This window comes from Talpa europaea (genome assembly GCF_964194135.1).
Source record: "Talpa europaea genome assembly, chromosome: 11".
In the NCBI taxonomy this organism is placed as follows: domain Eukaryota; kingdom Metazoa; phylum Chordata; class Mammalia; order Eulipotyphla; family Talpidae; genus Talpa; species Talpa europaea.
In genome coordinates this window covers 9588998-9615846 of record NC_140078.1, presented here as the reverse complement: position 1 = coordinate 9615846, position 26849 = coordinate 9588998, and the positions used below count along the sequence as shown (strand labels likewise).

Below are 26849 nucleotides of genomic sequence, written 5' to 3'. Positions count from 1 at the left end.
AGCAGACCTCTCCTGTCTCGCCCGCTGCTCCCCTCAGCAGTGTATTTCATTTCAGTCCTTCTGCCTGTTCTGCTCCCTGCTCTGTCTCTGGTGAATCCTCTCACTCTCCCGTGCCTCTGGCCTGTACCCCAGTTCTTATATAAATAAATCTTTTAAAAAAATAAATAAAATACTTCCCTCAGATGGCAGATTGAAAGTGCGCTGCAAGCAGGCCTCATTTTGCTAACTTTGAGAAATGGTAGATCAGATTGTCCAGCCTCGCAGAGGAGCCCAGGTTCATTCCGGCCTGGCGTCTGCAAAGGGACGCTGTGTCCCCAGGCAGGGTGTAATGTACAGCGGAGGGGGGCGTCGGAGAGCCCGTGGGGGACTGTGGGGCTAGGGTGGGGTCCGTCCCGAAGAGCTCTGATGGGCCCACAAGGAATGGGGCCGTGAATGAAGGGGAGCTGAGCCCCTGGTGCAGGTGTGGGGGGGTCTGTCACCGTCACAGCTGAGCATCGGGAAGGCAGGGTGGAGGGAGGGGAGCCATGGAGCAGGGAGGCCACAAAGGGGGTCTGAGGTGGGTCTTGTCTGGCACCCCCGCCCCTGCAGTCCATACGGCGCCTGATGGAGGCGGAGAAGGTGAAAGGCTTCTGCCAGGTAGTGATCTCCTCCAACCTGCGTGACGGCGTGTCCCATCTGATCCAGTCCGGGGGCCTCGGGGGGCTGCAGCACAACACTGTGCTCGTTGGCTGGCCCCGCAACTGGCGGCAGAAGGAAGATCACCAGACGTGGCGGAACTTCATCGGTAAGGCGTGGGCTGGGAGGGTGGTGGGGTGCTCGGGGACGGGGTCTGGGGGAGCCCCAGGAGGACCCACAGGGCAGTGGGAAGAGCTAGAGCTTCGAAGTCACTGAGGCCTGAGTCTAAACTTCACCTCTGGCCCTTCCCAGCTGTGTGACTGTGCATAAGTGACTCACCGTCTCTGAGCATCCTTGGGGAGGCTGGTAATAGCAGTGTTGAGAATCCACCTCCGTGTGCCAGACAAGTCGCGCTTTCGCTAAGTTTCTACTTCTCTCAGCAGTCCTGGCATTGCTCTCCCCATTTGATCCGTGTGAAACTAAGGCACGGAGAGACTCAGGAGCTTGCTCAGGTCACACAGCTGGCTAACCCAGAGGCTGCACTGTTAACTCCAGCTCTTCTGTCTCCTTTTTAGGTAGAGCCTAGTTGTGAGGTGGTTGGGAAGATTAAATGAGGCCATGCATGGGAGAGGCCGTAATCATCAGCAAGGGCAGGTGGTGTTATTGCCATTTGACAGGTGGGGAAACTGAGGCCCAGAGAGGTTGTGGGACTCTCCCCAATCCGGACAACATATAAGTTGAGGCCAGGTAGATGCTGGTTTTCTGACCGCTCAGCCCAAGGTCAAGGCTGGGGGTGGGTGGGTGGGGGCTGGGAGCCAGGAGCCCTTGGTTGCTTCCTGGTGCCCGAAGGTCACTGTTTTGCCTCTGGCCCTCTGCAGAGCTGGTCCGGGAAACCACAGCTGGTCACCTGGCCCTCCTGGTCACCAAGAACGTCTCCATGTTTCCGGGGAATCCCGAGCGCTTCTCCGAGGGCAGCATCGACGTCTGGTGGATCGTGCACGACGGGGGGATGCTCATGCTGCTGCCTTTCCTGCTGCGGCACCACAAGGTGAGCACCTGAGGACATCCTGGGTGGGGTGCCAGGGGCTCCGCAGGCGGCCTCTGTCCTCCCTCCCGGGAAGGACCCTGATCACCTCCTTCCTTCTGAGACGTTGGGTGCTGCTTCCATGGCCCCTTGCAGGGGTCCTTGCATTGCGGAGGAAAGCCAAGCGAGGGATACTTTTTTGGGGATCCTCAGACCTAAGAGGGGGATTTCGTAGGGAGTGGCTGCTGAGACCGGGGACTTTAGATGGGCTTGGGTGCGTGGGAAGGTGGGAGGAATGGGGAGGGACAGGGTCCTTTCTAGGTTCTGGCCCTGGAGCCCCTCACTGCATTGGGCTGGACTTTCTGGGTCTCCTTCACCCTTGGCAGGTCTGGCGGAAGTGCAAGATGCGCATCTTCACGGTGGCTCAGATGGATGACAACAGCATCCAGATGAAGAAGGACCTGACCACGTTTCTGTACCATTTACGGATCACCGCAGAGGTGGAGGTGGTGGAGATGGTGAGTTGCCAGGAGCCAAGCCCAGGGCTTTCATAGTCCCACCTGGCCCTATTTCCAGCATCTAGTCCCTGATTCCAGCACCAAATAGGGAAACCCTGGCACCCGTCAGCTATGATACTGGATCCCTCATATCCACTTGAGGGTCCGTCCATCCACCCATCCACCCACCCACCCATCTATCCACCCCACTCTCTCTCCTTTTTTTTTTTTTTTCCTAAAGACACTGGAGCATCCTAACTTTTAAGTCCAATTTCCTTCTTCTTCTTTTTTTTTTTTTTAAAGATTTATTTATTTATTTATAAATACCGGAGGCCGGGGATCGAACTGGCGCTGCAGAGGCTGTGGGCAGCTTCGCAGCCCAGCGCTCAACCGCTGCGCCACCAGGGGAGGCCCCCTCTTTCTCCTTTGTAAGAACAGCCATGTCTGCAGCGCTCATGGCACGTGAGCACTTTATATACAGTGATTCTCATAGCAACCGATGAAACGGATAGAATTATGAGCACTTCCATTTTACAGATGAGAACGCTGAAGCACAGAAAGTTTAACTAATTTGTCCAACAACACACACTAAGTGGCAGAGCCAGGATTCAAGCGGGGAAGGCTGGCTTTAGAGTCCAGGCTCCAGGCCTCCCCGGTGGCGCAGCGGTTGAGCGCTGGGTTGCGAAGCTGCCCGCAGCCTCTGCAGCGCCGGTTCGATCCCTGGCTGCTCCCCGGCCACCGGAGGAGGGTCCCACATGGCGCGCAGACCTCTCCTGCCGCCCGCTGCTCCCCTCAGCAGTGTACTTCAGTCCTTCTGCCTGCTCTGCTCCCCGCTCTGGCTCTGGTGAATTCTCTCGCCCTCCCATGCTTCTGACTGTACCCAGTGCTTGTATGTGTAAATCAATCAATCAATCAATCAATCAACAAATCTTTAAAAAAAAAAATTAGAGTCCAAGCTCCTGGGATGAGACTGTCCGGGGTGTCTCCCTCCATTTGCCTCGGTTTACTCCTCCATCCACTCAGCGTGCTGTGTGTTCACTAACCAGCCCGTAGAGTCATTAATATATTCCTTCACTCACTCACCCGGCCATTCATCCCTGTAGGTGTTCATTCATCCCTTTGTTGCTTGAAAATTTTTTTCCTCTTCTCCATTCACCCAGGTAATTAATTAATCTGCTCATTCATTAATTCACCCATTCATCCACCTGGTTCCCTGCTGGGTTGAGAAGGGAATGCACTGCGTTGCTTTCCAGAAGCGTTGCCCTCCGCTCTATCCTCGCCTCCCACGACTGCTGGTTAAACTAGGTCATGGGATAGGGAAGCCCAAGGCTGCCAGAGGGAAGGGGTCTGTCTGCCTCCCTTTCCTGGGCCTAGCCCCTGAGCTGAGAACTTAAGTTTTTCTCCCTCGCTCCCACCCCCGCCCACCCCCACCCCTGCCTGCCCGCAGCATGAGAGCGACATATCGGCTTACACCTACGAGAAGACCTTGGTGATGGAGCAGCGTTCCCAGATCCTCAAACAGATGCATTTAACCAAGAATGAGCGGGAGCGGGAGGTGAGGTTGCCCAGACTGGGCTCTGAAAGCCACAAGCCGCTGCCTGCACTGGGTCTGCACAGGTTTGGGACGGCCCAGGACTGACATTCCCGGCCATTGTACCGCCTCGCTCACTGGAGAGCATGACTCATTGCCCTTACGCCCCCCAACGCTGCCTCCTGACACTGAGCTCCCAGCAGTGGGGGTACACACTGCAGCTGCACCTGCTAAGTCTCCCAGTTACCCGGGAGAGGGCCTTTGTCCTGGGTGACAACCTTTTCCTCTGTACGTGACGTCTGGAGCCCACGGGAGCATAGCGGATGGTGATTTCTCAGGGGCTTGGGCTGCCAGTGTAGGCGACAAGGATCAGGGGCTACTGCCTCAGAGAGTGGGTAGCAGATGGGAATTTGGGGATGGATCTGGTGGTGGGAGTTGGGGAAAAACCTCTTTGGGTGCACTTGATGGGTTTGGAGGGTAATGATGATAAGCCCCCCCCCCGGGGGGTGTGGCTGTCAGGTCTCCCAAGTGTGGGTAATGAACGAAAGACTCAACCCAGGGACTGGGACATTGGGGAAATGAGTAATGGTGCCCTGGGGTTGGGGACAGAAGAGTCTCCGAGGCGGGTGAGAAGGTGCCTGGGGAACTGGCAGCAGATTCTACAGGGGAGGGTGGCCTTGAATGAAGGGTCTCCCAGGTGTGGATGGCATATTTCCCAGGCTGATGGGCCCTTAGGGGGATGAGTGATCGGTGCCCCTTTCAACTGGGACGGGAGGACCCTTCAGGGGTGTTTACCGGCATATTAGCAGGGGCAACAGCAAAAATGGCAGGAAATGGCATGTGTGCTGACCAGTGAACTGGCACCAGCCCACCGTGCCAAGCTCGATGCAGGAGTTAACTCTTTGGTGGCCGGATGGTCGTGGGGGGGTCAGGGATGCTGGAGAGGAGTGGACTGGCTAAGCGAGGGGCCATAGCTGTCTGGTGTGCCCCCTGGCAGAGCATCAGCTCTGGTGGAAGCTCTTTGCAGGGCTGGGCGGTGACTCCCAGTAGAGCTGGTGCCAACCTGTGTCACCCCCCAGATCCAGAGTATCACGGATGAGTCTCGCGGCTCAATCCGGAGAAAGAACCCGGCCAACACGCGGCTCCGCCTCAACGTCCCAGAGGAGATGGCTGGGGACAGCGAGGAGAAGCCAGAGGAGGAGGTGCGCTGGGTGGGGTGACCCTGGCTAGTGGGGCGGAATCTTTGGCTGCCAGAGGAGTCACCTGCTGCCCCTTCTTTCTTTAGGTGCAGCTGATCCATGACCAGAGTGCTCCCGGGTGCCCCAGCAGCTCACCTTCTCCTGGGGAGGAGCCGGAGGGGGAGGGAGAGGCAGACCCTGAGAAGGTGCATCTCACCTGGACCAAGGACAAGTCGGTGGCAGAGAAGAATAAGGGCCCCAGTCCTGTCTCCTCTGAGGGCATCAAAGAATTCTTCAGCATGAAGCCGTACGAGCCTGGGGGCTAAGGGCAGGGGTCTGGGGTGAGCTTACGGGCTCTTCGCTCCTCCTGGCAGAGCAAAGGTAGCGAAGGGGTCCTGGCCTGCAGCTGGAAGGCAAAGCCCAGAGCTTGTCTGGGGCTCCGGATCTGAGGCCTCAGGGCCAGGGCCTGACGGCGGAGGCCAGGCCTGGCAGGCGCAGGCGGTGTGCAGGGGAAGGCCGGGGGCTGGGAGGCCCCGCTGTGGGGCGCAGGGTGGAGGGTGGATGCTGGCAGCTCGGGTCCTCCGGTCTCTTTTTTCTGACCCCTCTCTCTTTTCTTCTTCTTTGCTTCTCTTGTGTTTCCTGAAGGGAGTGGGAGAACTTGTAAGTGCTTCAGATTTTTTTTTGTTCTCTTTCCTGAGACGGCCAGGGTCCCTGTCTCTTCGCTCTGTCTTGAACCCTCAAGTCGTAGCCCTGACCTCTGGGGTCTCCGAATGGCGTAGTCCGGAGAGGTCAGGGGCTCCCGGCTGCAAGGGCCGGTCCGGCAGGCCGGGTCGCCAGGGCCTGGGAGGAAGACGGGCCGGCGCGCGGGCTTCTGGCAGGCTCAGCCCGGCTCCTCCCCCGCAGGAACCAGTCCAACGTGCGGCGCATGCACACGGCCGTGCGGTTGAACGAGGTCATCGTGAACAAATCCCAGGACGCCAAGCTCGTCTTGCTCAACATGCCGGGGCCTCCCCGAAACCGCAACGGTGACGAAAATTGTATCCTGCACCCGCATTTGGGGGTGGGGGGCGGGAGCGGACGGCTGGGGCCTGGGTCTCGGTTCTGGGCTGGGAGAGCGGAGCCGGCGCTGCCCGGGGGTGGGGGGGGACGGACGGGGTCGCGGGCCCGGGGTTCCCTGGCTGCGGGGCGCGGGTCCGCCGCCTCCCGAGGGGGCCGGTCTTGCTCCTTGACGTGGCGCAGACATGGAGTTCCTCGAGGTCCTCACCGAGCACCTGGACCGCGTGATGCTGGTGCGCGGCGGCGGCCGCGAGGTCATCACCATCTACTCCTGAGGGCCGGGACCTGCCCCCGGGCCCGAGCGCGCCCGGCCCGCGGCCCGAGCCCTCGCCGCGCCCCCCGCTGTCACCGTTTACATGAGACCCCGCGCCCGCGCCCGCGCCCGGCCCCTCCCCCGCTGCCTGCCGGTCCCGAGGCCTCGCCTGCCGGGGCGACTGGAGAGGACCGGCCGCCGGAGCCCCGCGCCCCGCGCGCCCCGGCCGCGCCGCCCCCTTGGGGCCCGACCTCGCCCCGCGGGGGGAGACGCTGCAATAAAGGTCGGGGGGAGGCGCGGGGAGGCGCGGAGCCGGGCCTGGGGGACCCCGGCGCGCCCGCGCGGCCCCCGCCCCCCGCGCCCTCCTGCGCGCTCCCCGGCGCACCCCCTCCCCGGCGGCCGGGCGGGCGCGGGGGCGCGCGGGCTATACATAGTGTACAGGAGACATCGCGTGTATTTTTAACGTCCCCATATTTCTGTGACTGGCCGCGCAACGGACTTCTCTTCCCGCCGCCGCCGCGCCCCCCGCGGGGCGCCCGGGCGGGCGGAGGCCCCGAGGCCGGGCCGCCCTGGACGGCCGCGTCCGAGAACCAAGCGCTTTAGGCGCGGGCGGGCGTCGGGGTCCCGCCCTCGACAGCCCCGCCGCGCTCCCGCCGCCGCACCCCGCCGCGCGCCCCCGGCTCCCGACCCTTCCCTCCCGCTCCGGCCGGGGACGAGGGGAGCCCGCGCCGGCCGCCCCGGACTCGCCTCCCGGCGGGCCAGGCCGGGGAGGCGCCCGCGAGCGGGGAGGCGAGAGGCCCTCGCCCCACCGAGGAAGCCCCGCCCCGGTGCCTTCGCTGGGGGAGCCGGCGGCTCTGCGGCCGGCCGCTGCCCGCTCCCCTGGCCCATGGCTCCTCGCCAAAGACTGAAATCGGGGCGCCGGAGGGCGCCCTCTCCCCGGAGCTCCCTCTCGGACAGCTGAGGGAGGAGACGGATTCCGGCTCGGGCCGGGCCCCCCGCGCAGGCCCCCGCGCCCCCCTGACGCGTCCTCCCCCGCCCCCGCCGGCGGCCCCGGTCTCGGGGACCTCGCCCCCTCTCCGGTCTCCGCCGGGCTCGCCGCCCGCCGCGGTCTCGAGCTGCGTCTCCCGGGCGCCTGGGCCCGCGGGAGGGCTGGAGCCGCTGCGTGCTTTGTTCTCAGCGCCTCTGTCCTCCACCTAGGACCCGAGGTCCTCGGCTTCTCCAACTCCAGTCCGCGGCGCTTCAGCTCCACCAGCCCGGTGGGAGGCGCCTTCCGCCCCTCGAGAAGGCGCCCTCGGCTGGGTTCCCTTCCCCAGGGCACTCCACCAAGGGGTCAGGCACTGCATGCTGGGCGCAGCGCCCTCCGGGACGGGGCGTAGAGTACTCCAGCCCCAAGGCCCCGACTTTCACACCTAGTCAGACATCCCGCCCACCTCCCAGGGCGGGGGCTACTGGGAGCTCCTGACCCCGCCCCCTCCTTTCCTTTGACCCCAACCAGAGCTGGAGCCGGTGCCATCTAGCCTGGGTCAGGCGCCGCCGGAGGTAGGTCTGGACATCTGCTTGGGCCCAAGCCCGAGACCTGGTCCCGGGCTGGATGGATTCTTCCAGGCGGTCATCAGAAAGCCTGGAGGTGTCAGACACCAGAGCCCCCCCACCCATCCTCCAAAGACCTCCTCTTGAGAACCACAGCTGGGTCTAGCTTCTGGGGGTCTGAGCATTCCAGGGCTCAAGGGGTGTGCTGGGTCGAGGGGGAAGGGGGCTGCATCAACACCAATTAGGGAACCAAAGTTGCACTATCTGGGCCAGGCTGGTTGGCAAGAGCAGCTTCCGTTGATGAAAACAAACATCCCACAACCACCACCCAAGTTTTCTGTGCTACATGTGCAATATTTGTTCTGATGTTCTCACAAGTCATTCATCAGATTATCTTTACGACCATTGTAGCTAGATGTTTCATGTCCATTCAAGTGACTTTTATTCTGAGTGCAATATTTCAATAGCCTTGTAGTGATAACTAGTGTTGCTTTTGTTTTAGAAGATCTATGTGCAGGGCAATGCAATGAAGTTGAAAACCCTTGTAAATAGGAGAGGTTGCAACCAAATCAAGAGTATTTATTACTATTATTAGGCCTGCCTTTAATTTCCAGTGTAAGTGTTTCAGTATTCCGCATTCTGCCTCAGTATTGATCTTGTGTTCTTTGTGCCAATATGAAAAGGAGAGGGTTGGTTCTTTCCTTTACTGTTGAATGCTCCCATTTAATGCTTTACAGCTTTTACTGTATTAATTTTTTAGACTCCCGTCTGCACAAAATGCAATAAAAATAATTTTATTATACCCTTCACAGCTTGAGCTATGCTGTTCCGACACTGGAGGGGGCACAGGGGAACCCAAGGCGGCCCCAGCCAGGAGGACCCTGGAGACTTAGTCAGAAAGGCCGGCATGCCCTGGCGGGAGGACAGCTGTGGGGCCCGTGCCCCGGGGGCCGCAGGGCTGGTGGAGCAGAGCGTGCACCTCACGCTCTTACTAGGTCAGGCTCAGCGCTGCCAGCACCTTGGTCGCCAACCCACGGGAGGCCTCGTGCCAATCACTTCCCCACATCTTCCTCAGCCCCACATGTCCTGCTGCAGCTGGCTAGTAAATGTTCTCCAAGGTTCTGTGACACTATGGTTCTGCCAACTCTGTGCACCACGGGCAGAACAGAGGGTGGCGAGTGAGATGAAATCTGAACGGGAAAGTGCCCCACTCCACTGGCCGCCAGCCAGGCACAGCCTCAGGGTCCCGTTTTCCTTCTCAGAGGAGGAGGAGGAGCCTGCTGGCGCGGAGAGTTTCCCATCAACTAGGATGCTTGACAAGACCGTCATCAGCCAGCGCGGGCTTTTGCTCTGAACTGTTATTAAACCTAACCAGGTGCGCTACATCGCAAGAGAAGCTACTAGGTTAATGAGGCTTCGAGGCCTGAGCGCGGGTCGGGGACGGAAGGGGCAGATGTCACAGCAGACTGAAATCAGGCAGTGCTGCGCCGGGAACCCGTCCCTTCCGAGCCTGGGGGGGTGCCCCGCAAAGAGGTCCTGCAGCCAGCCACACCGCAAAGAGATGACGCAGCTTTTACATTTTCATTTTAATTAAAAAGTAATCATTTCATATTATTAACAACACAAGAGTTCCAAAGAGGGGGAAAAAAACCCACTATATAACACAAACAGGTCAGAACAAAAAACGCTGCTATCTGGGGACCTTGAGTTTGGAAACCACTGTTTGCTGAGCCACCGACAGGGACGCAGCTCAAGTCACTGTTCTCCCTCATCCCTGCGGGGCCCCTACGGACCAAGACCACGACATCACCCTCAGGGCTCTGATGGGCGCCTCCCTAGGGAGGGAGCAGCCTCCTTTGGCTCCATTTAGAGCAGCAGCCAGAAGTCCTCCCTCTAGCAATTTCATTCCGGCTCAAAAGTTAAGAACAGCCGCCTGCATCGAGAACACGTCCAGCTACCAGAAGCCTGACATCAAAATGGTCTCTACCTCCTGCTGCTCAGAAAACAAAATTAAGATTCTAGGTGAAAACAAGAGCCTGATTTTTGAGCCAAATGCTCAAAACAGTCACTGAAGCGGGTGTTCACTGCCAGAGTCCAGAGCTGCCTTCTGAGAACCAACTCCAAGAAACTACCACTGGAGAGGGAGATGGTGACAGAAGTGTTAAGGGGGGTTCAGTGCTGGGCCCAGCTCCACAGGTCTGGTCAAACTGCTGGTGACTGGAGCAGTTCTTTCCACCGGAGAGCCTCCAATGAAATGGGGAAGAGAGAAAAAAAAGAAAAAAAAAAAACAAAACCCCGGGTCAGGCAGCAAAGCGCCTGTGTTGCGGCTGCCACAGCCACTCCTCAACAGCTCGGGAGCAGCCGATTCTCGAATCCACAAGCAGAAGTCCCAGAGCAATGGGCCCCGTGACGGGCTGTCTGCTCCTTGCGTCCTCAGGCAGAACACCAGGCTGCGTGAGGCTGGAACGCCTTGGTGGGTCCAAGATGAACAAAGGCAGTGCTGACGTGAAAATGCCACTGCAGACTCAAGCACTGAGGGCCTGGCTTCTCTCCCCAGATCAACAGAGAAACTGAAGAAAAACGGACAGAGCCCAGACACTTACAGTGCCCAATGACCCCAGAGATAATTTTCTATAAAAAAAGAAAAAAAAAAAAGACCCCCCAAATGCAGTATAAACTCTGACTCGAATAAGCAACACAGCCTTGGGCAGGAGAGCAGGTGGTAGAAACTTACGACATTTGATGTGGACCTGGACAGGCGCAAAGAACATCCTCCAAATAACTCTATCTAGAACGCAGTGAGTGGGAGGAGGCCAGGGGATGAGGGATCTGGGAGGAGTTGAGAGATTTAGCCTCAGTAATGCCTCTGGTAAGATCCCATGGGGGCCTGGGGCCGCCCCACCTGTGCTGTGGTCTGGCTAACCAGGTGGGAGAGAGCAGGGCCACTCTGGATCAGGGTGTCCAGAGCCTTCTGTACACTTGGATTGTCAAAGTTGATACCTGTGGAAGACACGGGCCTCTGGCTAGCCATACTGCTGGCAGGTGCCAGGCGACTGGAAGGCTGGCCAAAGAGCCCTTGGGAAGGAGCCCCAGGCCTGGGGCCCATGTTCCGAGCAGATCCTGCCTGTCCCAAAATGTTTGGAGGCTGATTGCCAGAGGCCTGTGATCTTTGTTGAGGCTGGCTGTTCGCTGCTGTGGAAAAATTCTGGTTCTGGGTGTTTCCGGCAGCAACTGAGGGGGATGTAGAGCTGCTATTGGCCGTAACCGCGCCACTATTGAAGAGGCTGAGGATTTTGGCCTGAAGCTCTTGCTGGGAGGTGGGGGGTGCAGCTGGAGTGGGTGTAGCAGAGGGGAGCACTTGGCCGCTGGGGAGCGATTGAGAACTTGGCTGTGTCTTCAGCGAGGCACCCGAGGTCGCCCCGAGTGGTTGGCGGGAAATCGGGCCTAGGAGACAGAAGGAGGAGGTATCTGGTTCAAAGTACCCCCCACTGGCAGGAGGCTTAGCAGCCCAGGGAAGAACAGCAATCACTGATCACATCAATCACACAGTACACAGACTAGAACATCAATTTCCCCAAGGGGCCAGGCCACCTCATGGCATAGGCTGTTTTCAGCAAACAGCCTGGTTTCCCCAGAGAACTACTTTAAAAAAAAAGAACATCCATTTTAGTTACTAGGGAGCCAGCTATACCAGTTCACCCACCACCCTATTAACTACTGGGACCAGAATTCAGCACCCAAATCTTAAATTATCATTGCATCACCGCGGATGGCCCGGGGGAGAGCCCAAGGACAGGCTCATTTCCCTTACCCACCCCAGGGAGCCCTGGGCTGCCACCCTCCCCACAGAGCCTGGGGATTAGAGAAATGCAGAGTCAGAACTTCACCTCGGCCCTGCCACGTAGCTCACCAGGCAGAGAGTCGGTGCTGCTCCTCATAAGCCGCTCCTTCCGCTCTCGCAGGTAGTTGATGATCTTGTCAGTCTCTTCAGCAGTGAGGTACCTGTTGTCTGCCAGCAGGTTGATGAGGCTCTGGATGGCTGGAGGGTGCCCCCCACGCACCCCTTCCTCAGGGCCGCCTCGTTCTCTTTCCTGTAGGATGGTTTCATCAGCCATTTTGGCTGCCTGTCTGGCAATCTCCTCACGTTCCTTTTCCCGGCACTCGTTCTTATATCGCTCATAATTTCTGGCCACTAGCACCATGGCGTCTGCCTGGGGCATGTTGCGATGCTCTGCAGGAGGGAATGACGCGAGTTATTTCTCCCATGACAGATCTGAGTGCCCACCTGCTGGACTTACACCAAGCCTTTCCTAATCTCAAACCAAAAAGAAAACCATTTTAGTGAAAGGACTCTTGGGATGGAAGCTCGGGAGGGGCAGGAGGGGCAGGAGGAAGGGTGGGAAAACAGGTGACAGGATCTCTCTGGCGAGGAACATGAACCTTTGTACAGCTGGTTCTCTGGGGAATTCCGAGATCACAGACTTATAGTAAAAACCAAAGAGGCATGACAGTTCCCCACAGATTCACAAATATCACGTGGGGACTGACCATAGGAGGTAGGCTGCAGGGGGCTGAAGCGCTCTTCTGTAAAGCCTGCTCTCCACTGTGCACCTCAGGATAGAGCTGGCCTACTGCTTTTTTTATTCATCAGTTCAAAGGTCATGGATGAAGATCAAACTGTGACCCTATACAACCTTCTACCCTTACCTTTGGGGAACATGATTTACAACTGCTCAGTACTTGTACCACCCTGGGCCTCGCTCCTGTTCACAGCTCCTCTGCTCACTTCTCTGGCATACTTATAAACAGTATCCTATCGCCTGATGTATTCTCCCCCCCCCCCCCAGAAAGTTTGGTGAAAACAAGGCTTTTATCATATTTATTTATTTTTTTTCTTTTTTTTTTATAGAGGCATGTTTTATTTGTTTGTTTGTTTGTTCGTTTGTTTCGTTTATACATGCACTGGGTACAGTCAGAAGCGCGGGAGGGTGAGAGAATTCACCAGAGCCAGAGCAGGGAGCAGAGCAGGCAGAAGGACCGAAGTACACTGCTGAGGGGAGCAGCGGGCGGCAGGAGAGGTCTGCGCGCCATGTGGGATCCTCCTCTGGTGGCCGGGGAGCAGCCGGGGATCGAACCGGCGCCGCAGAGGCTGCGGGCAGCTTCGCAACCTAGCGCTCAACCGCTGCGCCACCGGGGAGGCCCCGCTTTTATCATATTTAGTGCTGTATGTGCCATAGGTCTGATGAGCCAGCTCTCACCAGCAAAGACCACTCATACATCTCTTCTCTAACCCTCCCTCCTGAAGCTGCCTCACAGTGGTGGTGAGAAATAAGACACAGTGGAAGTATTGATCCCCCCACCCCCGCCCGGCCACAGGTTATCAGACATCTGCCAGTATACCATCGAATTTATCTGATGGCTAAATATGATGTCTAATATGTAGCTGGCCCAGAACTGTATCCCATGAAAGAGTATCAGATGAATAAACAACTACAGAAGACTATGTAAAATTTGGGTACTGAATTTTGATTCCTTGTGTAAGACTTGGATACTGAATTCTGGTGTTGGGTGGAGTAGTATTGCTGGCTCCCTAATAACCAAGATGGATGTCTTTTTAAAAAAGTATCCCGGGGCCTCCCTGGTGGCGCAGCGGTTGAGCGCTGGGCTGCGAAGCTGCCTGCAGCCTCTGCAGCGCCGGTTTGATCCCCGGCCACCGGAGGAGGGTCCCACAAGGTGCACAGACCTCTCCTGCCGCCCGCTGCTCCCCACAGCAGTGTACTTCGTCCATCTGCCTGTTCTGCTCCCTGCTCTGTCTCTGGTAAATTCTCTCACCCTCCCGCGCTTCTGACTGTACCCAGTGCTTGTATAAATAAATAAGTAAATCTTTAAAAAAAATAAAAAAAATAAAAAAGTATCCCACTAGAGAAACTAGGCTGTTTGCTGTTTTTCTGGAAACAGCATAGTCACAGTTAAAGATAATGGGCGTACTTATAAAAGAACCCTACCATGTTTCAGCTGAGGAAGGCATAAAAGAGTTAATGGACTAGGGACCACCTCTGCAATTCTGACCCACGTGGGCCTCTGTACCTTGTGGGGTCCCAAACATGATGTTGACTGTACAGGAGCGGTGAATCTGGTGTTGCTGGGTGATGACAATAGCAAAAGGAGACCCTCCTCTGCTAACATCTTCCAAGGCTTGTGACAATGACACTTCTGTGTTGAGGAAGATCAAGTCCACTACCATGCCTAGGTCTCGCACCTTCCGCCCCACAGATTCAGCATAATCTCTGTAGAAATAAACAGCATCCAGGTGAGACCCTTTGACCGATACCTAGCCTGTACGCTATCATGCTCCTATGGCATTTTCAAATCTTTCTGCCCAAGTTCAAATTTCTCGTGCCCTCTTCAGGCTCCAAGGATCTTGACTAACTCCTCTTTACACAGGCTCAGGTAGGTCACAAAGTCACCAGTAGCACAGTATTTGGAACTTGGGTCCTTCTTTTGATTGCCTAAGAACTGGTGGCACATTATCTGTGTGTGTGTGGTGGTGGTGGGGGAAGGGTACATAACATAATTGGGAAAGGATGGGCTTCAATGCTGAAAGACGGGTTTGCAGCCTGCTTCTTACATTTACTTGCAAAGTTGTGAAGCTTTAAGTAAGTCCTTTTACCTCTTATAAACCTCAGTTTCTTTACCAATAAAACAGGAATAATATGGCTCAGTTTGTATGTCATTTCCTTGACCTTTTCTTCGATCTGAATTAAGAGTCTTGACATAGTTCTTCTCATAGGACTTATCACCAATACATTTATTTTGGTCATCTACCAACTAGGGTGTGGAGGGGCCATGCATTTGCTTAGCATTACTGCCCCACTTCCCAGCATATGCCATACATATAAAAATTTGCTGGACGAATACATATGTAACATGATTATTGTGAAGATCAAAAACAATTTAAGTAAAACCCTCAGCATGGGGTAGTACAAAGGAAGTGCTCAAATAATGATGGCTATTAACATGTGTCAAAAAAAAAAAAAAAAAAAAAACACCCCACAAAAACAAAAGCCTGAGTCTGCAGTTAAAATATCACCAATCTCTCAAGGTAACCCAGAGTCTGTGAACTCTGCCTGCTGTTTGGTTTCTCAACACGTATTTCCCCAGTCTCTGCCTTGAAATTAGCTCTTTGACCCCAAACTGCTAGAAAATACATGAAGTTATTTACGGACCACCTGGGGAGAGGGAACATAGGTACTGTCAATCCTGCAACTGGCTTTCCTCTTCCAGGAAAGAATGTAAAAGAGAGGTGCAATCAAATGGCACTGGGAACCCTGGCTTCACTAGCATGGCCACCTAACAGTCCTTCTGGCCATGGCATGTCACAAAGAAGGCTTGGTTCTTGAGTGACAGATGTAGACACATATACCTCCCAAAGGATTGGGGGATTCAGGGTATCCCATGAAGGTGGCTTCTATTACTTTGTCCGACCAGCCTAAATTTCTGTGATTTTCCTTTGGGAAGGCACTTCTCCCCTCATTCAGTCCACCTGGCTCTGTCTACACGCGCAATCCCACCTTTAACTTCAGGGATGGGCACATGACCTAGCTCTGGCCAAACAGACAATCCCAGCACTATAGCTATGGTAACTGGTTCAGGGATGGGAAAGCGAGCCAGGCCGGTCTTATGAGAAACAATTCCAAGACTTTAGGTAGACGCGCTGGGAAAGTGAAGGTCTCGTCCCACTGGGTTTGTTAAGAAGATACATGTCTATGACCAATGCCATTCTGCCTTTTCAAACAGAAAGCCTGTCTGACAATGCATGCCTGAACGTCCTAGTCAATAAGCTAAGAATTCCCCTCCGGAGGCTAATCCAGTTTGCAAAGGGCTTTCTATCACCTACAACCGAAAGAACTCTGGCCAGCATAGCACGGCAATGCCAGAATACACAGCCCAAGTTCAGTGGGCAGAGATGCCAAGAGGGAGCCTGAATTTCTTTTCTGATCCTTCTCCTTACTCAGGAGAAATAGCAAAGGGTTCTTACTTAGTCTGCTTGTTGACCACAATCACAGAACAATCAACAGGCCTCTCAGCATCAAAGCGTCTCTGGATTTCCTCAAAATATTGACGATAAAGCTCTTCTCTACGCCGTTCCTCACGTTTCAAACGCTCTGCAAGATACCACCAGGGAAAACTGAAATATGGACTCTGTCTTTCTATAAAAATAAGTCACAGGCCTCACTTCTAACTGAACTACTTGTAGGTAAAGGTCGTAACACATACACTGAATTCTCTGGACTACCTCCTAAAAACAACCAGGATTATAATTTTTTACTATTACAAATATATCAACACAGAATGGTTGGATTAAAGGGCATGCTAAGGGTGTTTTAATGTTTCACCAGATACATACTGCCAGACTGCCCTCTAGAAATGTTATTATTAGTTATCTCTCCACAGGGGTGGATTACCTAGTGCTATTTCTCCACATCTTAGGTAGCATTAGGTACTACCGTTTAAAAAAATTCCCACCAACTTCACTGGCAGAAGTTGGTATTTCATTATTATTCTAATTTACAATGTTGGGACAGCTATTTAAGATCCTTATTGATAGGTACTTGTAATCTGCTTTACTTTGGAAAAAAATCAGATAGTAAAGTTTTACAACAAATTAAAAATGAGATTCTTAACTCAATGGCCACATATAAAGTGATTTTAAAATCTTAAAAGATGAACTGAGAAAAACCAGGATTTAAAAAAATGTTTGTCTTTACCTAAAGAAGAGATGCTGTTAGGTAAAAACCAGAAGAAACAAAAACTCCGCATGTCACATAGGGAATGCTGTGGTTTAGTCATGGGCAAAAAGCAAGCACCTAAACTCTTCAATCTTTTATTCATTTCTTACTGCTGGAACTTCCTATTTGTTTCTTCTTACTAGATGACTGAACCAGATGATAATACCAATTTGTATTTTAAAAACTAATTTTAAGCTGAATATTCTCTACACATTAATATTTGTATTTCTTCATTTTGTGAATTGTTTAATACCTTTTCCGTTGATCATTAATTTCCTCTTTCTTTTGTAAAGTGTTCTACCATGAATAAGGATAAACCATTTCTGCTACTTTACCTTTTGCTCGAGACTGACTTTCTGGGCCTGGAGGGCCTCGGCCATCAAAGCTATCTCTGTAACGATCAAAGTAAGAGTCATCCTTTCTCCTGCAATAATCATCCATTCGTAGGTATCGGTCATATGAGCCTTCTCTCCTGAAAAGTTAAACAAATTTAATAAAGTTTTCCTCTTCCCGGAAAAAAAAAAAAAAGTTAAACAAATTTGCATAAAGTTAAAACTATGCTATTCTGCAAAAATCCGAGAATTTCCCCAGTCCCAGTATTCCGTGAGGATGTCACATTAGTAAGCCACAAGACTTCGATTCAATTAATCAGGTTTGGGACTTGCTGCTTATCATTTCCACAGCTCCACCTAGGTTAACCTGTCATGCAAGGATGTCCAGGGAGGGGGTACGGAAAGTTCAGGCATAGTCCCTGGCATAAAGCAGATGTGAAATAACTGGTAGTAATTACTGGTAAGACTTTTGAGGAATCTATCCACGGCCCCTCCACCCGCCCCCACCCCTTCCACTTTAAAAAAATGTGGTTAAAACCAACATGTATTTTACATAATTTATACATACATGTCATAATATATATATATGTTTTCATCACCCTGAACAGAACATTCTTGTACCCATTAGGCAAAATCTCTTCATGCCCCATTCCTGTAACTTCTAGTAACTTTAAGTCTTTATGAATTTGTCTTTTTTAGATACTTCAAGTAGGTGGAAGCATTACGTTTGGTTTACTTCTCTCAGTGGAATGTTCTCAAGGTTCATCCATGTTATAGCATGTGTCAGAACTGGCTTCCTTTTTATGGTTGAAACATTCTATTGTGTGGTTATAGCACATTAAAAAAAATACCCATATATCTACGGATATTTGGGGTGTGTCCACCTTTTGTGAATAGTGCTGCTCTGCATATTTATGCACAAGTATCTGTTTGACTCCCTCTTTTCCGTTCTTATGAGCATATACTCAGGAGTGGAATTGATGAGTCCCAGTAATTCTATGTTTAGCCTTATGAGGAACTACCAAACCACTTCTCACAGTGGTCACACCATTTTTAGAGCCCCGCCAGTAACATATGAGAGTCCCAATTTCTCCACAACTTGCCAACACTTGGGTTTTTTAAAAAATAAACTATTATAGCTATCTTCGCAGGTATGACCTGGTATCTCACTGTGGCTTTGACTGCATTTTCCCAATGACTAGTGATGTTGAGCATCTTTGCATGTATTCACTGGCCATTTACACATGCTCCCTGTGCTTTTGTACTACCCAAACAATCTGTACTCTGTCTATTTTGCCATTTGCATGAAGTTTCATAGGCCACAGATATCCAGATTCACTAAGTATAGTTCATCAATCATTCACATGTTCAGCAAATATTTATTGAGCAGCACATCACCTACCATTTGACACTGGAAATAGAAGGCTGAACAGTCCTGACCTTACAGAGCATTCAATTAATTCAGCAGCGCACACTTAAGAAAAACTGTTAGAGCAAGAAAGCAGAGGAGCTGTTTACTGCACCTGTACATGGGATCTCGGGAGTCCCTCATATCTCTGTATCTGTCATACATGGGTTCCCGGTGATCTCGAAAATCCCTAGAGTCTCTTAGATCACGAAAGTCTCTGAGATCCCTCATGTCCCGAGCATCGCGCATACTCCTGCTGTCTCTGTGATCCCGAATGTCTCTGCTATCTCTGTGGTCCCGCAGGTCTCGGGGGTCTCGCATGTCTCTGCTATCCCGGCCATTTCTGCCATCCCTGGGCTCTCTTCTTGGGCTTCCTCGAATGGGGGATCGATCACGTCTTGTATCTCGTCCATCTCCAAAGCCATACGGATCTCTGCGGGAGGGAGCAAGAAAATGCTGAGACAGAGAAATTGAAGGTAGCCAACCTTTCAGCTCTTTATTGGAGGAAGCCCCCACCCTCCAAGTGTTTTTCACTAAAATATAGCAGTCAAACAGTGAGAACATGACTAAAAATTTTAAGAAGAGTCACCCATCTGGTCAGCAAATAAAGACTGCTTCATGAGAGATTCCACCCATTAAAAATCCATTCCCAACATTTTTTTTTTAAAAAAATTTATTTATTTATGCATACAGAGCTGGGGTGCGGGGGAGGGGAGGTGAGGGGTCCAGAGGTTTGGGGTGTGTGTGAGAAGATTCACCAGAGGCAGAGTGGGGAACAGAACAGGCAGACTGAAATACACTGCTGAGGGGAGCAGTGGGCAAGTCAGGAGAGGTCTGCTGCGCCATGTGGGTCACCTCCCTGGCCGGGGATCAAATTTGTGCTGTAGTGGCCGTTGATAGCTTCTTAGTGCTGACATGTTATTTAATCCCTTGTGCCATCAGGGAGGCCCCTCCCAACATTTTTCAAATTAAACTTTTTATATATAATTCACTCAGTCTTATTCTGGACTTTTTTTCACTTCTGCTAATAATCATCTTCCCAGTTACCAAGGTTTAAGTTAAAAAAAAAAAAATTAACTTTTGGTTTTTCCTTCCCTGTCCCCATTAAGTCACTTGAATCCTGTTCATTTTTCTTATGGATATATTAAGTTCAACTCAAACCCTTATTTCTGTGTTGTCACCAAGTTTCCAAAAAAAAAACAAAAGCCAGTCTTTCCAGATTTCAAAGAACTCAACACATAAATACCAGATTAGCCACACTAATTCCCACCTATTACCAATCACAACCTGGCCATCATGCTTCCGGGCACCTGTATTTAACAAGTCTGATCCTTCCCCAACCATTATCTTTCTCCCACTTCTTGATTCTACCTCAGTTCTACTTAGGCTGTTTTTATGACTTAGCTCACGCGACATGTTTGTTTCACTGTTTCTGTTCACATGGTTTTTCCTCTTGGGATACTTTTCTTGCATTAATGCAACTATTACCCAATCCTCACAAGCAAGTTCATGTCCTGTGGTTTCTAAAAAATATTCTCTAATTTCCCTAGTAACTGCTGATCTCTCTTCTTTTGAGTACTACTTCTACTGCTCAGCTCAATCTACTATTTAAAATGTCTTCTTGTTTCACCCACTTTAAAGATTACCTCCTCCATAAAACGTGCCCTGGACCATGATCATTCCCAACAAATGTTCTACCTCTAGTCCTTTCCACCTCAATAAATAGCACATTCACTCACTCAGCCAGTAAATTAGATGTCACTTTTGCCTTAAAGCTCCACCCACTCATCCAATTATATTTCCACATTGTTTTTCTCTGAAATTAGTATTAATCTTGCCCATATTAAAAAAAAAATTGGGGTCCTATTTTCCCCAATGACCTCTTCCAAGTTCACTTCTCTTTCTATACTGGTCTTTTTAGCTATCAACCACAGTATTTCCTGATGCTTCTACTCATTTTCCAGCTCTCAGCAAAAGTATCTCCTAACCCCTGATTTTGCTAGTTTAACATTTACCTTCTGTCCCTAACTCCTGACCACAATCTCTCCTAGCATCTCACTATTTTTACTTGTTATTTACGATTTGACATATTTGCTTAATGGCTGTCTGTCTCACTAGGCTGCAAGTGCACGAAGGCAAGGACAGTTGAACTCTCCAGTGTAAACCTACTCTGTGGGTTTAATAACATCTGGCACAAGGTAGATGTTCCTTGAGTATTTGGAATGAATCTTGCTCCTGCATATATTTCTATTATGGCACTTATCACACTGTTCCATAGCTATCTGCTTACAAGACTTTCCTACCAAAAAGACCTCCTGAAAGCTTTTTCTCCCTATGACACAGCAGAGTATCAGGAAATGTTTAATGAGTTATTCAACTAAACTACAAGCCTCTCAAGTGCAGGCACCATGTTTTGTTTATACTTTTGTCATCTACCAAGATTACACACAGTAGGCGTTCATCCAGATGCCATCAGCTCTCATTTTACCTTACCTCACCCTCATCTACAATCACAGCACTCTTTAAAATGCCAATTCTGCTTCAATGACAAGTCCACATTGTATATTTTAAGGCCCTAAAGTACTCCCGATATAGAAGACCAAGGGATTTCAATGAGGGCTGCTAATCACTTTCCTTATTAGAATAAAGTACAGACTGACCAAGATTTCTTTGTTCAGTTTTTCTTATTAGGTCATATAATTCTTCTAACATGACGTAACATCTGATCTAGTATACAGCGTGGGTAAACACTCAGATCCAATGGGAAAGGACAACTGTAAAGTATTTCTGGATTAATGACAGGCAGATAAGCCCGCCTTGGGGAGCAGTTAGAAGCCGTCATTAGTAGTGGAATCAGATTTCAAGTGTTCTTGGCAATCAGGGCCGAGAGAGATCATGAACCTGACAGACCACAGACCACACACAAAACCTTGGGCTGGTGGAAATAGAGGTGAGGACACAGATAAGAACCCCATGTCACAGCACATTATTCACTGCCTTAGGATAATTACAGATGTCGTATTTGGTTCACATTCTTTTGAATCCACTAGAATGCCTCACTCACTTGTCAGAGCCCATCCCTGGAAATTCACCATAACCCTGAATCGCCTAAGTTTGGGTTTATGCTTCTGGTTTAAGAAGGCAAGCACTCCCATTCCCTCAATGCCCCTTCAACCGCCTTCTGTGTAAAAATGTAGAAGGAACCAAAGGCGTGGTGGAAGCAGGAATGGAGAAGATAATAATTCTTTAAAATGAAAAGCTTTTTTCCTTTCTCCAAAAGATGAGCAGTATGGTATACTGATGTTCATCTGGAGACAAAAACAAAACAAACACCCTTAAGGGTCACGTTAGGACCCGAACAAAGAACTCCCCAGAATAAATGGGCCTCTGCTGCTGCCCCCAACACGTTTCTCCAAACAAGAACCAGCTAACCAAAGGGTGGCACAGTGTGCAGGATTCTGAGTATCGCTTGGATGAAGCCTGCTGAATGAGATGCTTGACCTCAGATAACAAGTGGGTTAAAAAGAAGTTTCTAGAGAATAAAGTTCATAGTATCATCCCAAGGCACCAGAAGTATTTACTGGAGACCCGAATGCAGTGTACCCTCATGTACCAGGTCGCTAGAGAGACTAAGAAGAAACAGAACAGTGGTTAAATAAATTTCAGCACGTAGCTCACAAACTGAAAGCAGGTGAAAAACACTACTAAAATTCTGTTATAATTCCTCATCTATCCAGCAGGGGAAGAAAGTCAAATGCTCTTTGTTTTGAGAGAAATAAAGTCATATCACAAGGGAGGGGTGGGTAAAGGGGAGGAAACCACGGCCCAGATGGCAGGTGACACGCTGCTTCTCGCAGAACTGCTTCTCTTCCTGGGCACTAAGGGCTATTTAGGGAACCAAGCATCTGAGAGCCCTCAGAATAAGAACTGATAGTTGATGATCTTAGAAAACTGATGGATTCCGAGGTTCTCTTCAGCAAGAGACTGAAATCTCAAGTACGGGATGTTCTTTGTTCTTGGCTATACAGTAAGGTTGGGGAAGAAGGCCTGTCCTTTACTTGCTTCTGTCAACATCTCTTTTTGTTTGCTGAAATACTGTCCCTGGGAGGGCCAGTCTGTTTTTGCTCCTGGAAAAAAAAAATCCTTCACCAGTTCTTCGTGTTTCTGTTCTGTCATAGACATTGTCCACAAATACCGTTATCTAAAGGTCTGGTGTGACGCTGGTCTCCCACTAGGACGGCACCATGCTGTTGTATCGGATATGAGACTTGAGCAGGATTTGCCATTAGGTGCAGGAAGGATATGGGGTGAATGAGTTAATCACACCTCAGAGATTCAGATTTTGTAAGTGCTCATGCTACTCCCTAGGAAGCACACTGATGATTTTCTCAAGCACAAATTGGATTTTTCTGTTGGCAGAGGTGGTGCTTGCTGAGAACTGATGGTTCTTCTTGTGGTTTCACAGCAGAGGCAATCATGGCCTGGAATCTTATTGTGAGGCCCACCTAGAGCTAGGACTGTCTCACACCCAAGGAGCAAGCAGTTATCAATGGAATTAACACTGTGGATATGAAGAAATGATCTTGGGTCATGTAAGAAATGTGTCTACAGCTAGATTATTTCTGATGAGCCAATCTCAGATGACTTTCACCACAAAGATATCAGGCCTAACATGCTCCACGGACACACAGGGAGAATCTTTGCAGTTTTTCGTGTAGACAAGTCTTCCTTAGGTAGTGCGAGGAGGTTCCGGATACAGTCTCACTACAAATACTTGGAGGGCATGTCTTTGAGGAATATACTCCAGGTCCTGGAATGCCAAAGTATTGAACTGAAGATGGAAATTGAGAACATCTTAGATACACCCAGAATCACGGCAGTCTCTGAAGACAGCGAGGACTATTGCCTGGAGTCAGTGGTAACCATGCAATGCACTAAGAGTCCAGTGAAGTGGTCCGAGGGCTAAACAATGAGAATCTGGGCTGAAATTTGATCCAGAGCAGGCATCCCTGATGCAGAGTCCTGTGCTGGGTCAGGTCAACGTTGTCATTATTACACACTGACAGTTGGGAGTCATTAGGGAGGTACATTACCAAACAGAGAGCAATCCCAGAACTGTGGCTTACAGAGACAAAGGAAGAGGTGATAATCCTGTGAAAGCTCCCAAAGACAGCTAGGTGTTTCGACACTCAAGGTTAATAGTCCAGCAAAACAAGGTGTTACAAAGGTCTTGCCAGCATGCTTAAAAAACATTTTTCTTATCAAAAGTAGCAGCACTGAAGACAGAGATACAACTAGGGGAAATATTTGCCAGTCCCTCCCCGCCCCTCACTCTGAACAAAGCATCCCTAAGACCCAAGGGCACACAAACCAATTAGGGATGTCATATGAAGGCAGTTTGACTGCCGTCAACACACCGGTACATGTGGAATTGTCTTAAGGCTTTGACTGGAAACATGTACCAAAGAGTGATATCCAGTGTTCACTCTCAAAAAATGAGGCACCCCTTCCAGGCTAACCACTTACCCATTTTGTTAACTTACTGCATTTTATTTCTGCCCTATTCATTGCTCTTAAGAGAATACATGATCAGGATAGTGATCAAAATGTTAGTATTATATTTTGAATACAATGGTCAATTTGTCTAGCTTTAGGGTTTTAAATTTATTGTTATTAAAATAAAAAACTGGGACTCTCTGCTCAGGTTTTACATGGAGTTTAGGACAGATTTTACTAAATGTGAACATCCCTCTTCCCTGAACCATATTAAGTATGATTGCATGAAACGTCATCAGGTTTAGTAACACACTGAGGGGACACAGTCAGGGACATAGCACCAAAGGGAAGACAGATATGTAATTTGAATTTGACTAACTGTCCGTCCTACTGATTGTGAATAAAGGAGGGAGCCACAGCCCCATCGACATTCCAAACAATGTAATTTTAGAACTGATTTCTAAGGAAGGTATTGTAGAAGGTCCTCTCCAACACTGTTTTTTTTTTGGGGGTGTAGGGTGGGGAGGCTATTATTAAAATAAGAAGTTACTTTAAAATGATGACATTTTGGATTTAGGTTGGGATGAAATGAATCTTTTCAATTTAATGCCTTGGCAAAGGCTATATTAGATTCCAATGGGGGAGAGGAATTGGTTATGTCTTCAACATCGCAAATGTTAAATACCTACAATCAATTGGAAATGTTAAAAAGTATTTACTTAAATATAATTAGTAGGATGACATACTCTTTTCAATATATAGCACAAATAAGAATTACTCTGTATTCTATAATATCCTCTGTTTTTAATTTTTTGCCTGCAGAAATACATAATTATGCAGAGATTCTAAGTATCATGGGGAAGAAGGGATAGGAGAAGATTTTACTAGTGGAATAAAGACACCCGTCTTTAGAGTTACTAATTCCACTTAGCTTGTGGTAAGTTACCTAGTTCACAAACACACATATCAGAGCTCTTTGGAAGCCAGATACACACCGTATTTCCTTTCAAACCATTTGGCAACACCAGATTCCAATGGGAGTCCCATATTAATGATCATTAGATGCAAGCTTCTAGCCACCTGCACTCCATGTTTATTGGGGCAATGAGGAGCGACACAGATGGGACGCTCAACATCTGCAGTATGGTTAGATGCATGTAACAGAACCAGACATAATATGGAACTGTGGGAGTCCTGTAGGAATCCTTTATGTTCTTTAGGATACTCACACGTACACACAAAATCAATCACACAGTATTAACCTGCAAGCTGCAGGCATTCCTTATGGTGTTAAGAGAGTACAGACAGAATGCCAATGTATATGCTCACTTCTGCAGCGGAAGCAATGGATGACCAGGGCATCCACTGAACAGCCACAGTGTAGCTGTAGTTGTGGTGTCATATTCAACACCTCTGTCCAGGTACAGAGCTCTAAGAATTCCACTGAAATCAGCAGCATTACGTTGCCCCTAGGTTCTGCCTGAACTCTGCAGATGAGTGTAATCGATTCCTGGTAGCGTATATTAAAGTGGAGGCAAATATACCAAACAAAAAGCAACCATTCTTTCCTGTAAGTAGTAAACAAAATACAAGTATTTTTGTTCCAAAGCAGGAAAGCTGTATATTATGTGTAAGTGCTCAGTTAGTTGGGGATATATGTCCCCAGGTGACCTGTGGAGCTACCAGTACATATCAGAATTCATTATACTCAGCAGGGCTTAGTTTATTATAGAAAATGTAGTTTTACTGCATCATGTAGTCCAGGTATGTAGTTTACAGTGGAAAATTAGCATTTTTACTTAGGGGCAATGGCAAAATCCATACTATTCATTGGGTCCACGAAGGGACACCAAATACAAAATATATCTGCTTGCATTCCACAGAGAACTGCACACACTGCATCCCTGTGTGCATGCTCTCTGGTGGGTCATTCTGGATACATACACTCATTTTTGGTGTAAATGGTAACAATAATAAGGCTCTTCTGCCAGAGAAGGGGCTGATTTAATGCATATCAGCAGAGTAGACATCAGGACTCCTGTATACTAGAAGGAAGGATATATTGGGGAAATGCCTTTTATTTTCAGGAAAACTAAGAAAAAGGGAGACTTCTGAGAGTTGGAGTGTTTTTGCCCTTTTTATTTCCCTTCACAGTAACCCAAGCATGCGAGCAAACAGGGATTGCAGTACAGGCACAGCAGCAATCTCTCAAGCAGCACTTTCCATAAACCTGGGTTAACATCTGGACCGGCAGCCATTTGGAATGAAGAGTCGAATCTCTGCTGCCTGCTGCAGTGCAGCATGGCACACACCAGGGACCCCGGGGGCACTCCTCCTCTCTGGAGGCTCCCATTGACACGTGAGCTGGGGACAGACAGAGGTTTATCCTCTTCCAATTGCCTGCAACTCTTGTTGCAAGCTGAACTTGCTGGTTTGCCACCGAAAACACAAAGCTTCCTCTGTATCTCCTGATGTATGTTTTTTAAAAAGCAGCAAGGCCCTTCACACAAGGTGCATGTTCTTATTGTTTGCTTGAGCGTTTCTGATTTGTTGGGGGGAAGAAAAGACCCTTGAGGTACGGAGTTGGGCTTAACTCCCCAGAGCCCAACTCTCCCAAGGTAACTCACTGCTTCAGGGTACTTTACCTTCGTGTGGGGCTGGGTCTTGATGGAGCCGTATTCATATTTCTTCTTTCCGCTGCCTTATTAATATCTGAAAAGAATAATCAACCCATCTGTTCAATGCTACGGAATAAAAACAAGATCATCAGCACATTCAAATGAAAGCAACAACAAAAAAACTACAATGACACCAGATGGTGTAAGAAAATCCATTCAGCAGACACACTGTCACTTGGGAATTTTTATTAAATTATGGTGGTACATTGGTATGGCTGGGTAAGGAATGTCCCTCAGTTTTCTAGCTAACACATAATTAAAAAAAAGCTGATAACGTCAATGCTTCAACAAGTCCTAAACCTAATACCTGTCCCCTCCAAATGGGGAAAAGGTTGTCTTCTAAATTCTAGAAGAGTCAGCTATAAGATTCTTTTTTGAGGGGAAGAGAATTTTTTTAATAAGTCCAAAGGCAAATAATTTTATATTATGTTACAAAGAGTAATAGCTGGACTCTGTTATCTT

The 26849-nt window shown here is 49.8% G+C and overlaps 2 protein-coding genes across 6 annotated transcripts in view; one reads left to right on the top strand and one right to left on the bottom strand.

The window, feature by feature from the left end:
* SLC12A5 (solute carrier family 12 member 5) overlaps window positions 1-6176 on the top strand; it is a gene marked incomplete at both ends in the record, with an annotated part of 32967 nt that extends 26791 nt beyond the window's left edge. For 2 of the 3 annotated variants that reach the window (XM_084246799.1, XM_084246801.1), the window contains 9 exons: window positions 589-784; window positions 1494-1663; window positions 2026-2157; window positions 3584-3691; window positions 4747-4869; window positions 4953-5152; window positions 5491-5505; window positions 5749-5882; window positions 6085-6176. In XM_084246799.1, the coding sequence (XP_084102925.1) occupies window positions 589-784; window positions 1494-1663; window positions 2026-2157; window positions 3584-3691; window positions 4747-4869; window positions 4953-5152; window positions 5491-5505; window positions 5749-5882; window positions 6085-6176 (1170 nt within the window). The remainder of the gene's footprint in view (window positions 1-588; window positions 785-1493; window positions 1664-2025; window positions 2158-3583; window positions 3692-4746; window positions 4870-4952; window positions 5153-5490; window positions 5506-5748; window positions 5883-6084) is intronic. The other variant, XM_084246800.1, reaches the window with a different exon arrangement.
* Window positions 6177-10538: 4362 nt separating this feature from the next.
* On the bottom strand, window positions 10539-26392 carry NCOA5 (nuclear receptor coactivator 5; the record flags this gene model as incomplete). 3 transcript variants are annotated; one of them, XM_084248228.1, is made up of 7 exons in its annotated part: window positions 10539-11128; window positions 11595-11915; window positions 13772-13971; window positions 15723-15849; window positions 16809-16945; window positions 18329-18646; window positions 26355-26392. In XM_084248228.1, the coding sequence occupies 7 exons, from the start codon at window positions 26390-26392 to the stop codon at window positions 10539-10541; spliced, it is 1731 nt and encodes a 576-aa protein (XP_084104354.1). The 3 variants fall into 3 exon arrangements, with proteins under 3 accessions (XP_084104354.1, XP_084104355.1, XP_084104356.1); XM_084248229.1 differs by having other exon boundaries at window positions 11081-11128; window positions 11572-11915; XM_084248230.1 differs by lacking the exon at window positions 26355-26392 and having other exon boundaries at window positions 11081-11128; window positions 11572-11915; window positions 18329-18361; window positions 18505-18638.
* Window positions 26393-26849: the final 457 nt, after the last annotated feature.